We start from the raw sequence: 12,920 nt of genomic DNA on the forward strand, positions 1-12,920 counted from the left end.
CACGTCGGGCCGGCGCGGAGCAGCAGCAGCAGCGGCCAATAGAAGAAGAGGACCAGCAACCAGAAGGAAGAACCAACGGCAGCAGAAGGAGGAAATTCGAGCGAAGCGGACGGCGTGGAAATCGCTATGATGCGGCGGTTCTCATGAAAAATGGCCAATTCGACAGTGGTGGCCAAAACCAGGAGTGGCCGGTGGCCTCAAAGAAGGTTCCCCCGGGGCCTGGGGGGACATTTACAGAAACATACGAGTTGTGGCAATATGGGTATCAAAATTCATGGTTTTTTATACTTACTTTACTTTACTTTACTTTATCAGCAACAGGTCTATCGACCCAACGCTGAACTAATCGAAGATTTCCAGAATGCTCGATCTTGGGCCGCTCGTCTCCAGTCGCCCACAATGTTGGCCGCTCTTGCATCTTCGTCGACTGCACACAGCCAACGCGTACGAGGCCTTCCACGAAGCCGACGACCCCGTCCAGGTTCGCTACTGAATATCGTTTTAGCCGCCCGCTCGTCCGACATTCTGGCTACATGTCCAGCCCACTTCAGCCTGTCGTGCTTGATGACTTTTACGATATCAGCATGTTTGTAGTCTTGGTACAGCTCGAAGTTCATGCGCCTGCGCCACCGGTCTCCTACTTGCTTGCCGCCGAAGATAGAACGCAGGATTCTCCGCTCGAAGACCCCAAGTGCTCTCTGGTCAGCCTCCTTTAGCGTCCACGACTCGTGACCGTAAAGAGCTACAGGGAGTATCAAGGTCCTGTACAGCGTGATTTTCGTAGGCGTCCTTAGGCTGCGGGACCTTAGCTGGCTACGAAGACCGTAGAAGGCCCTGTTTGCAGCACTAATCCGCCGTTTCACTTCGCAGCTCACATCGTTGTCGCACGTCACGAGTGTACCAAGATATACAAATTCATCCACCACCTCATATCTTTCTCCATCTATTTCCACCTCCGAAACACCATCACCTGCACTGCCACGCGCTCTGCCAGCAACCAGATACTTGGTCTTGGCAGTGTTAATGGTCAGTCCGATCTTCGCAGCTTCCCGCTTGAAAGGGACGAACGCCTCCTCCACTGAACGACGGTCGATACCAATGATGTCGATGTCGTCAGCGTATCCAAGCAGCATGTGCGATTTAGTGATGAGTGTTCCGTTTCTTTGCACGCCTGCCCTTCGCGCAGCACCCTCCAACGCTATGATGAACAGTAAGTTCGAGAGAGCATCGCCCTGCTTCAATCCATCCAACGTAACGAAAGCTTCAGATGTCTCGTTGGCTATTCGCACGCTTGATTTTGCTCCGTCGAGCGTTGCACGAATCAGTCTTATAAGCTTCGCCGGAAAGCCGTGTTCTACCATAATCTTCCAAAGTTCGTTTCTTTTGACCGAATCGTACGCCGCTTTGAAGTCGATGAACAAATGGTGTGTTTGCAGGTTGTACTCCCGGAACTTGTCGAGGATTTGTCGCAGAGTGAACATCTGATCCGTCGTTGACCGACCCGCTCGAAAACCGCACTGGTATTCGCCGACAAAGGTCTCGGTCATCGGTCTCAGCTTGCTCCACAGGATGCGGGAGAGTACTTTGTACGCTGCGTTGAGGATTGTGATGCCTCGATAGTTGGCACAATCGAGTCTTTGCCCTTTCTTGTAGATTGGGGTGACGAGCCCGTCTAACCAGTCGGTCGGAAGCTGTTCTTCGCACCAAATGCGTAGGATGATTTGGTGCAGAATCTCGGTCATCCGCGTACCCCGTGCTTGAAAAGTTCGGCCGGAAGTCCGTCCTTTCCCGCGGATTTCCCGTTCTTGAGCTCTTTAACAGCCTTAGCTACTTCCTCCAACGTAGGCGGGTCCACAGCTTTTCCATCTTCCTCAACGTGTATCCTGTCCTCGACGATTCCCTCTCGTGCCTCACCGTTCAACAGCTGCTGGAAGTGCTCCTTCCACCTAGCCGCCACCGCAGTCTTGTCTGTCAACAGGTTGCCTTCCGTGTCGTTGCACATCACAGGGAAGGCGTGGTTTTCCTTCTTACACCGTTGACAGTTGCGTAAAACCTCCGCTTATCGTTCGCGTTGTACTGTGCTTCCGCTTCGGCAAGTACCGTTTCGTCGTACTCCCGTTCTTTTCGGCGGTGGATTCGTTTCTCTGCTCTTCGCAACTCACTGTATCGCTCACAGTTTCGGCGCGTACCCTTAACGAGCATACGCTTTCTGGCCTCGTTCTTCTCGTCCGTCACTCGCTGGCACTCCGCATCGAACCACCCTTTGGGTTTGCGTCCTCTGGTCGTGCCGATCACTTCGGTAGCCGTTGTGTTGACGATGCTCTGGAGGGCTCCCCATTGCTCGTCCAGGTTACCCGTAGGCGCGTCCTCGTTGATCCGCTCGTCGAGCTTCCGACTGTACTCTGCAGCAACGTCGCTGCTCGCGAGGCGCTGGACGTTCAACCGCGCTACCCTCGCAGTCCGCGGGGTCAGCACGTTCGACAGCCTAGCTCGGATTTTACACGCTACCAGGAAGTGATCAGAGTCGATGTTCGGTCCTCTGTACGATCGGACGTCCATCACGTCCGAGAAGTGTCGACCATCCACCAAAACGTGATCGATTTGTGTGCACGAATCGCCATTCGGGTGTCGCCAGGTGTGCTTCCGAATGTTCATGCGCGCAAAGAAGGTGCTACAGATAGCCATTCCTCTGGCTGCGGCGAAATTGACCAAACGTAGGCCGTTGTCATTCGTGCGAGGATGAAGGCTCTCCTTGCCGATGACAGGATGGAAGAAGGCTTCCTTCCGACCTGCGCGTTTGCGTCTCCGATGACTATCTTCACATCGTGTCTTGGGCACTCTCCATAGGTCTTGTCCAGACGCTCGTAGAAAGCGTCTTTCTCGTCATCGGGCTTGTCGTTCGTCGGAGCGTAGATGTTGATCAGGCTGTAGTTGAAGAATTTGCCCTTTATTCTCAACACGCAGATCCGGTCATTCACCACCTTCCACTTGATGACTCGGTTCTTCTGATCCCCAATCACTACGAAACCGACTCCGTGCATCGCCTTTTCGCCGCCACTGTAGTAGATGTGGTACTTGAAAGAGGTGTTGGCGATGGGGTCCACCGCCGTGAATTCTCGCTCTCCATGACCGGGCCATCGAACTTCCTGGATGGCGGCCACATGCACGTTCAGCTTGTGCAGCTCCCGGGCAAGAAGGCCAGCACGTGCAGGTTTTTTATACTGAACATAATAATGGCCATTACGACAGTAGTGGCCACAACCTGGAGTGGCCGGTGCCCTCAAAGAAGGTTCCCTCGGGGCGTGGGGGGACATTTACAGAATCATACGAGTTGTGGCAATATGGGTATCAAAATTCATGGTTTTTGATACTGAACATAATAATGGCCATTACGACAGTAGTGGCCACAACCTGGAGTGGCCGGTGCCCTCAAAGAAGGTTCCCTCGGGGCCTGGGGGGACATGTACAGAAACATACGAGTTGTGGCAATATGGGTATCAAAATTCATGGTTTTTGATACTGAACATAATAATGGCCATTTCGACAGTAGTGGCCACAACCTGGAGTGGCCGGTGCCCTCAAAGAAGGTTCCCCGGGGCGTGGGGGGACATTTACAGAAACATACGAGTTGTGGCAATATGGGTATCAAAATTCATGGTTTTTTATACTGAACATAATAATGGCCATTTCGACAGTAGTGGCCACAACCTGGAGTGGCCGGTGCCCTCAAAGAAGGTTCCCCCGGGGCCTGGGGGGACATTTACAGAAACATACGAGTTGTGGCAATATGGTTGTGGCAAAATTCATGGTTTTTGATACTGAACATAATAATGGCCATTTTGACAGTAGTGGCCACAACCTGGAGTGGCCGGTGCCCTCAAAGAAGGTTCCCCCGGTGCCTGGGGGGACATTTACAGAAACATACGAGTTGTGGCAATATGGGTATCAAAATTCATGGTTTTTGATACTGAACATAATAATGGCCATTTCGACAGTAGTGGCCACAACCTGGAGTGGCCGGTGCCCTCAAAGAAGGTTCCTCCGGGGCCTGGGGGGACATTTACAGAAACATACGAGTTGTGGCAATATGGGTATCAAAATTCATGGTTTTTGATACTGAACATAATGGCCATTTCGACAGTAATGGCCACAACCTGGAGTGGCCGGTGCCCTTAAAGCAGGTTCCCCCGGGGCCCGGAGGACTTTTTACAGAACCATACGAGTTGTGGCATATTGGTATCAAAATTCATGGTTTTTGATACTGTACATGAAAATTGATATTCCGACAGTAGTGGCCACAACCTTGAGTGACCGGTGATCTCAAAGCAGGTTTCCCCGGGGCCCGGAGGGTCTTTATCAGAACCATACGAGTTGTGACAATATGGATATCAAAATTCATGGTTTTTGATACTGAACATGAAAATTGACATTTCGACCGTAGTGGCCACAACCTGGAGTTGCCGGTGCCCTCATAGAAGGTTCACCTTGGGAGAACATTTATGACAATTTTGCCGACAAATCTATGAAACAAAATAAAATAATCTTATTTCAGATTTCACTAGCAATCCAAAAACACATTCAAATTGTTTGGTCCTATGTCTTTCGGTTATGTCTCTGACATACCATCTTGAACTTTTCTTTTTACCATAATTTTTGGAGTGCATTATTTTAAATTTGTTATATAAACTTTTAGGCAGGGCTTCGTTGTAAAAAGACAATCACACCGTCTTTAGACCTAATACTCTTATTAAACGGGACAAATATTAAGCGAAAAGCTCCCACGCCCTGTAGCAACTTAGGGATCGGCGGCCGAAGCCGAATATTACTTTGACTTCAGTTTCTAAGTATTCGGATTCCCGCTTTTGAACAAATAGCAAATCCAACTTGGAGTCAAACAGCAACTCCAATACTAAGCTTTTAAAATTGGAAACTTCAGACCACATCCCCAAAAGACCTGACTCCATCGACTCCGACTCCACAGCCCTACAATCTTTGACAAATTCAATTTCAATTCGGTTTTATTGGTGAATGATCAAGATACAATAAGTTCTTTTGAGGTACATAACAGAGTTTTGGAATCTTTGACAAATAAAATATCCAACTCTTTCAGAAGCTATTTCATTCGCTGTTTAAGCAATTGAAATAATTCAAATCAAACATCAGGGGGGAAAAAAGTTGACAGTTCTAGAAAGGCCACTCAGATTTTATTATCGATCGTCAGTAAACGCACACAAAAAGTTGAAACGAACGAACACGAGCTCACCACACAAGCAGCTTTCTGACGCTCTTTTTCTTTGTCTCTTTTTTTCTCATACTTAGGGGAAATATACCCTTTCTAATCAAACACCTATCTTCGTCATATGGAAAGTTTGATGCTCGATTTTAGCTCCAAAAATACTATTTGAATATAAACTTACCAGCAACTGCCCCGCCTCGAGAAAGCACGCAAATTTATGCCATTTACTGGCCAAAAAGATCAAATTTAATGCCCTTTTGATCATAATTTGTATTTTGTGAGACCATTTCTCATCATTTTGGTGGCACACACATCCACACGCAAGATGAGAAGTTAACTGCTTAACAAAAGTCGCCATTAATATCTTTTCACTTGCGCTAACGATTTCAAAGCGCTTAAGATATAAAATTGCTTCCAACTACCAGCAATATGTTCTTTTGCACATTCTTTAGTCACTCACTTGAAAAATAATCCCGAAAAATGTAAATAATTAGCAAGCGCCATCCAAAAAACAAACGCGCTAAATCTTTTGACGTTTCAATTTTGACTACCCATTCCAATCGAAGGCTGAAGAAAACCGAGCGAGAAGCGCAGGCAAATAAAGAACAAAGGGTGGCCACCAACACCACCAACATGCTGATGCAGCGCCTGTTGGAATGAGCCAGTGATGCCAGAAAATTTTCTCTACAAATGCTACTTTTCGTGAGTGTTCGCTTGAAATTTCATCAATTTTGGCAGCACTAAGTAGACCCAAAAAAGCGCTGGAAGAAAAAAAGAACTAAGCTGAAAATAGAAAAATGGGCGTGGCCCATTGCACTCGACTGATTAGAATGCATTTGGGATTTTTTTAAATGCTTGTATAAGAAAAAGCATAACTTTTAATAAAAGTGAAAATAAACAGAAATATTCACAAAAAGTTGCCCTACTCATTGGTGAGAAGTTCTCTACGGAATCGGTCTTTTTTCTTTAATTTCAATTGTTGTATTTTTTAATCCGGCTGAAATTTTTTTGGTGCCTTCGGTATACCCAAAAAAGCCCTTTTGCATCATTAGTTTGTCCATATAATTTTCCATACAAATTTGGCAGCTGTCCATACAAAAATAATATGTGAAAATTCAAAAATCTGTATCTTTTGAAGGAATTTTTTGATTGATTTGGTGTCTTGGGCAAAGTTGTAGGTATGGATATGGACTACACTGAAAAAAATGATACACGGTAAAAAAAATTTGGTGATTTTTAATTTAATTTTTTGTCACTGAAACTTGATTTGCAAAAAAACACTATTTTTATTTATTTTTTATTTTTTGATATGTTTTAGAGGACATAAAATGCCAACTTTTCAGAAATTTCCAGAATGGGCAAAAAATCTTTGAGCGAGTTATGAATTTTTGAATCAATACTGATTTTTTCAACTAACGAAAACATTTGTCGCAAAAATTTTTCAACTTCATTTTTCGATGTTAAATCGAATTTGCAATTAAAAAGTACTTTAGTGAATTTTTGATAAAGTGCACCGTTTTCAAGTTATAACCATTTTTGGGTAACTTTTTTGGAAATAGTCACAGTTTTTCATTTTTTTAAATTCGTGCACATGTTTGCCCACTATTGAAAAAATATTTTTGAAAATATTTTTATAAAATATTAGAAAAAAAAATTAAACAAGACTAACATTTCAAATGGGCGTAATATTGAATGTTTGGCCCGTTTGAAATGTTAGTCTTGATTTTAAATGTTTGCTAATATTTTTTTCGAAAAGATCGGAAAATTTCACAAATGTTTCATGTTTTAACATTGTTAATCGAACCATTAGTTGCTGAGATATCGACATAAGAAAATGGTGGGTTGTTTGGGTGAGACTTAGAAAACATCAATTTTCCTGTTTTTTAACCTTTGCATGGCAATATCTCAGCAACTGAGGGTCTATCAACAAAGTCCGAAAAAGCAAAAAATAGAGAATTTTCTCAGCTTTTCAAAAATATTTTTTTCAATAGTGGGCTAACATGAGCACTATTTTTAAAAAAATGAAAAACTGTGACTATTTCCAAAAAAGTTATCCAAAAATAGTTATAACTTGAAAACGGTGCACTTTATCAAAAATTTATAAAGTATTTTTTGATTGCAAATTCGATTTTACATCGAAAAATGAAGTTGAAAAATTTTTGCGACCAATATTTCGATTTTTTGAAAAATTCTGTATTGATTCAAAAAATCATAACTCGGTCAAAGATTTTTTCCCCATTCTGGAAATTTCTGAAAAGTTGGCATTTTATGTCCTCTAAAACATATCAAAAAAATAAAAAAAAATCAAAAATAGACAAACTAATGATGCAAAATGGCTTCTTTGAGTATACCGAAGGCACCAAAAAAGTTTCAGCCGGATTAAAAAATACAAAAAAAAAAAAAATCGAATGACCGAAATCTCAGAGAATTGCTCTGGTGTACTTGGTTTTAGTAAATCTCAAGGAACACTCCACATTATCCCGCATCATTCAAACACGACCGCTTATTAGGCTTAAAATAGTAATATTTCCCCTAATTGCTAGGTTTTGCGTGGTGACTGCAATCTGTTGAATGCAGTCATAGGGTAAGTGATATACCATTATTTATATTAAATAAAGAGAGAGCATTTTCACGATTTTGCTTCTATTGAAAATTTGGTAAAAGTATTGCAACAAAGCTACCATTTATTTTTTTATCGAGCCAAATTGAGTAAAATCAGTCTTATGTGATTTAGCAATTATAAAATGATGTTATTATCTATGGTATGTTGTAAACACAAACACTAACAACAAACAAAGATTGTGTGCACAACAAAGTATCACTCTGCTTTGAGTGTATTGGTAGATTTTCAGCTAGAAAGCCTTATGGAGTAATCTACGTATGTCTGCATTACGTGTACGCACACGTTAATAAAGTGAGGTTAAATTTTGTCAGAGCTTTATGACGTTTCGCGTACACACACTAGCGGACTATTTGATTTTGCTGACCGGACAAAATTTAACCTCAATCTTTTTCGTATACGTACACGCAATACATGCGCACGTAGATAACTCTATAGTCGATTGCGAAAGAATGACACTAGCAAATCAAACAATGACAACTGAAGGAACGAAAAAAACAAAACAAGTAACTAGGTTTTACACCGTGACGTCATTTGACAGCTCGCGTGCACTGTTTACATAGACTTAGTCGCGTTCGAACGGAAAGTGCTGGGTATTTTTTTATTCAAAATCGGCCGAAATTACAAAAGTCAGGTGGTAAGTAAATTGTTAGTGAATTTATTTGCAAGATTTCAAGTTTTTTTTTAAATTCATTGCAGGAAACCGAAGGCGAAGTGGGCGGCAAACTTGTCTACATGCTCGCTGAACCCGAACGAAAACGAAGCCGTGCTGCTGACGGAGATGGTCAAGCAATGCCTTGTTCCGACGCTCTGCCTGGAATGACCGATCACCAAGGACATGCAAGTCCCAGAAAACTACCGCACCGTCTTCCGACCGCTTATGCTCCAGCTCCAGCTCCCGAGGACATGGTCAAGTTCAATCTCGAGCGCTGCAACCTCGCCCTCCTCCACCAGCAGAACACCGGCAGACTCTTCATCGTCCTGTTTGAGAAGAAAAAGAAGCTGCTCTCGGAGGTTTTCCGTTGTCGAAGGCCTGCGAAGCGGAACCACTCCAAAAGAAGCTAAAACGCTACCACCGCAACCCGCTCAGGCTTAAGAGAGTCTCCAGATTGTTAACGAATGTACCGGCGCAGAATGGAGTACGCTTATCGCAAGGAACGACATGATCAAGCTGCTGTTTAAAAACAATCCGGAGAAGCCGCCGGAAATCGAAGAGCTGGGCGAGGAAGGAGTTGGAACCGTGCAGATGTGTGTCGGAGTATCGGCGGATCCGTTTGCGGTGCGGAACTATTATCCTCCACGTGGGCGATTCTTGACGTGGGCCTGACGGAAAAGGACAGTTTGTCCTTGGTTCAAATTAGTACGAACTGGTAGTTCGGTTCAACAAACAACTGGTCTCCGGCACTTGGCAGCGAAGGTGCTTCAATCTACAGCCATTCTTCGCCAGTTCTGGAATCACGGATACCGGAGATCGTCTGGTTGCCGTGGTGATTACCAAGAGTGGCCAAAGTTACATGCAGTCGACGATCGACTGCCACGTTGGCGTTGATTGCTCCTACGAGGTGATCCCAGGCCCTGGGTGACCACTGAAATCCCATTTTCAAATTCCCTGACTTTTCCAGATGCTCAAATAGTTACCATTTTTTATCTAAAGAATGATTTCAAATTATTACATCAATAAATTCGTAAAAAATATGACAAAGGGGAAAGCTCTCATCATTATGAATCAGATTTTTTTTAAAAGAAACATTAAGATTTTGTTTTTACTGGCTATGAAAAAGGATTGAAATTTCTTTAATTTTATTGATTTGTCATGATTCCAGTTATCAAAAAACTTTAAAATATGTTAAGGAATTCGCTTTAAAAAAAATCTACCTGATTCCCTTTTCCATCTTCTGAATTTTAATTTTTAATATTTGAGTCAATGTTGATCGTCGTCGGTTTATCTATAGAGTTTTCGCTTCATTGAAAAACCTATTTTGATAAGACTAATTTACCAATAATTTGATGCGAAATGTTTGAAGACGCAAATCCTTTAAACATATTTGTGATAACTTAGTCCAATGTTCTTTGAATTTATTTTATTGCAATTTTATAATATTTTTCATAATATTTTTAATACGTAAAAGTTATTAATTTTATTCATTCTAAACGAAAAACTTTTGGATTTTAATCGATTTTTTTTCGTTTAGGCGGATTCAAATATCTTTAAAAAAAAATTCAAGTTACAGTCGACTCTCTGGTTGTCAATATCCAAGGGACCGTCGAGGAAGAGAATCATCAGTTTACAGAACGATGCAAAATGAAGACTCGATTGAAATTTGTTTTTTCTTGCTGACCAGCTATAGGAAAGAATCATGGCAACGTCCAGCAAACAAAAACAAATAAATGTCAAACACCCTTCAAAGCTTCGTTTCTCAAAGAAAATGTCTATGCAAGCCATGAGAAAGTAAAATTATTGACAACCGGAATAGATATTTAAAGCAAATAGAATTCAAGGGACCGTCGAGGAAAAGATCCTTCAAGCAAGAGAAAATATCGAGGAATAAAGACAATCGAAGTATGCAGTTTGAAGGGACTGAAGAATTCATCGGTACATGGAGCATTATTGATATCGAGAAGATCGACAGCCAGAGAGTCGACTGTATTCATAAAACTTTGATGCTGGGGTGTAAAAGTAAATTATGGCCATTCATTACAGGCTGGCGCAAATAATAATATTTCTTCCAAAAAAAATCGTCATTGCATATGGAATGAGTTGGGCTATAATGTCCTTTTATAAGATTTTACCAAATTTTAAAATATACCCAGAACCTAGGGATTTTCACTTTTTTTTAATTAAATATACTTTATTGAATCTTTCTTATAATAATTACATTTGATTTACATAATAAGTGGATCACCTTCAGCTTTAGTTAGCTTTTTGTGATTTAAACACTGTTCATTTTCATAACCTAAAAAGTATATGATTTATCATTTCTCTAACACTAGGTACAATGAGGAAAACAATGTTAAGAAAACATAACCCAACCTAAAACTAACTTAAACTTACAATAAACTAAACCAATCCTTGAATCAAGGGGTATTCAGAAATAGCTCATTTTTCCCTGAATATGTGACACTTTGATTTTTCTTCAATGAACTATTCTATATCTATGTAAATCTTCCGAAACGATAATTAAAACTGATTGTTGGCACATTTATTGAGTTTTAACTTCCTTTAATCAAATATATGGTAGCTCTTTGGTATAAATATCAGGGTTTTATAAAATTCAAAAACTTTTGCTAATTATAATTGTTTTTTTTTTAATGATATTTCAAGTTGGCAGAATTCCTTTAGTGTGACAAAAACTATAAAAAATATTTTTGCGACAGTAATCACATTAATAATAATCTCAAATAGCCTTTTCGCACTGAAATAGATTAAAATATCAGAAGAAAGCTTAAATTTAAAGTAAGTTGCAAAAGACAAATTGAGTGAAATAAATTTGAAGATTGTGCAAAATATTAAAAAATTATTCAAGAGTTAGAAAATAATGTTCAGACACCTATGTGCTTGGCATTCCTGACTTTTGACAAAAATTACAAATTCCCGACATTTCCCGATTTTTGCGGATCTTGGCAAATTCCCGGCTTGAGTGGCCACCCTAAATGATCCTGGTGCTTCGGGATAACGAGCGAGATGAAGTAGTTGGCCAACGCCAACCCCTTCCTGCAATTCGGATTGACCCGAAGGACCACATTGGAATGCTAATCAACTACAGTCTAGCGGACCATGTCGTCAAGGAGCTGCTAGATTATTAAGGATAAAAATAAATTCTTTGACTAAAAAACAAGTTTGATTTTATATGTCAGAAATAATAACGTCTGATTAAAATAAAAGCCAAACAGGATTTTAAAATTCCACTGTCCATCAATTAAACTCGAAACCAGGATCACTTCTCTAGTTGTAGATTGAAGCACCTTCGTTGCAAGGTGCCGGAGACCAGTTGTTTGTTGAACCGAACTACCAGTTCGTACTAATTTGAACCAAGGACAAACTGTCCTTTTCCGTCAGGCCCACGTCAAGAATCGACAACGGAAAACCTCCGAGAGCAGCTTCTTTTTCTTCTCAAACAGGACGATGAAGAGTCTGCCGGTGTTCTGCTGGTGGAGGAGGGCGAGGTTGCAGCGCTCGAGATTGAACTTGACCATGTCCTCGGGAGCTGGAGCTGGAGCATAAGCGGTCGGAAGACGGTGCGGTAGTTTTCTGGGACTTGCATGTCCTTGGTGATCGGTCATTCCAGGCAGAGCGTCGGAACAAGGCATTGCTTGACCATCTCCGTCAGCAGCACGGCTTCGTTTTCGTTCGGGTTCAGCGAGCATGTAGACAAGTTTGCCGCCCACTTCGCCTTCGGTTTCCTGCAATGAATTTAAAAAAAAAACTTGAAATCTTGCAAATAAATTCACTAACAATTTACTTACCACTTGACTTTTGTAATTTCAGCCGATTTTGAATAAAAAAGATACCCAGCACTTTCCGTTCGAACGCGACTAAGTCTATGTAAACAGTGCACGCGAGCTGTCAAACAGAAATTCACGATTGAGGTTAGCCGCGACGGCGTAAAACCTAACTGTGTTTTTTTACGCCAACGCAATTCCAGTGTGCATTTGTGATAAGGAGAACAAAAAAAAAACTCCCCGAACAAAACGCATCATTTCACAGGTTGCGTTTGCTTTTGTTATCGGCGCCATAAGAGTTGTTAGACATACAGTGCGAGAGCATTAAATTGCTTTCTATTGTTGTGGAGAGTCGTTTTGCGAATTATTTGCACGTGCATAGGTAAGAGGGACATAATGGCACACATGTATTTTGTAGTGTTGTTAACTATTGTCTAGGGGCAATCGGATTATAGGTTGGTGTATTTTTGAGTATTTTATCATACAATATTGATTTTTAGCATATCATAATTTACATTAATTTGAAAACATCTGCCAAAAAATTGGGAACAATCAGATAGCATACCAACACAAAATCAATTCAAACTTCAAGCAAGGCGTCCTCAAAAAAAGCCGACCAATCTC

At 41.5% G+C, this 12,920-nt stretch overlaps 1 protein-coding gene and 1 long non-coding RNA gene across 2 annotated transcripts; one reads left to right on the forward strand and one right to left on the reverse strand.

Moving 5' to 3' along the window:
• The first annotated feature begins 8,373 nt into the window (after positions 1 to 8,373).
• Positions 8,374 to 12,103, forward strand: LOC119771264 (multisite-specific tRNA:(cytosine-C(5))-methyltransferase-like). Its single transcript, XM_038267100.1, has 3 exons — positions 8,374 to 8,493; positions 8,556 to 8,872; positions 11,862 to 12,103. Exons 2-3 carry the CDS (start codon positions 8,592 to 8,594, stop codon positions 12,076 to 12,078), a joined length of 498 nt encoding a protein of 165 aa, XP_038123028.1. The 5' UTR covers positions 8,374 to 8,493; positions 8,556 to 8,591; the 3' UTR covers positions 12,079 to 12,103.
• On the reverse strand, positions 11,683 to 12,468 carry LOC119771268. Its single transcript, XR_005279129.1, has 2 exons — positions 12,321 to 12,468; positions 11,683 to 12,257 (listed from the first exon to the last, which is right to left on the reverse strand). It is a non-coding gene; the product is annotated as an uncharacterized LOC119771268 (long non-coding RNA).
• Between the last annotated feature and the right edge of the window lie 452 nt (positions 12,469 to 12,920).

Source organism: Culex quinquefasciatus, chromosome 1 (assembly GCF_015732765.1).
Source record: "Culex quinquefasciatus strain JHB chromosome 1, VPISU_Cqui_1.0_pri_paternal, whole genome shotgun sequence".
Classification (NCBI taxonomy): domain Eukaryota; kingdom Metazoa; phylum Arthropoda; class Insecta; order Diptera; family Culicidae; genus Culex; species Culex quinquefasciatus.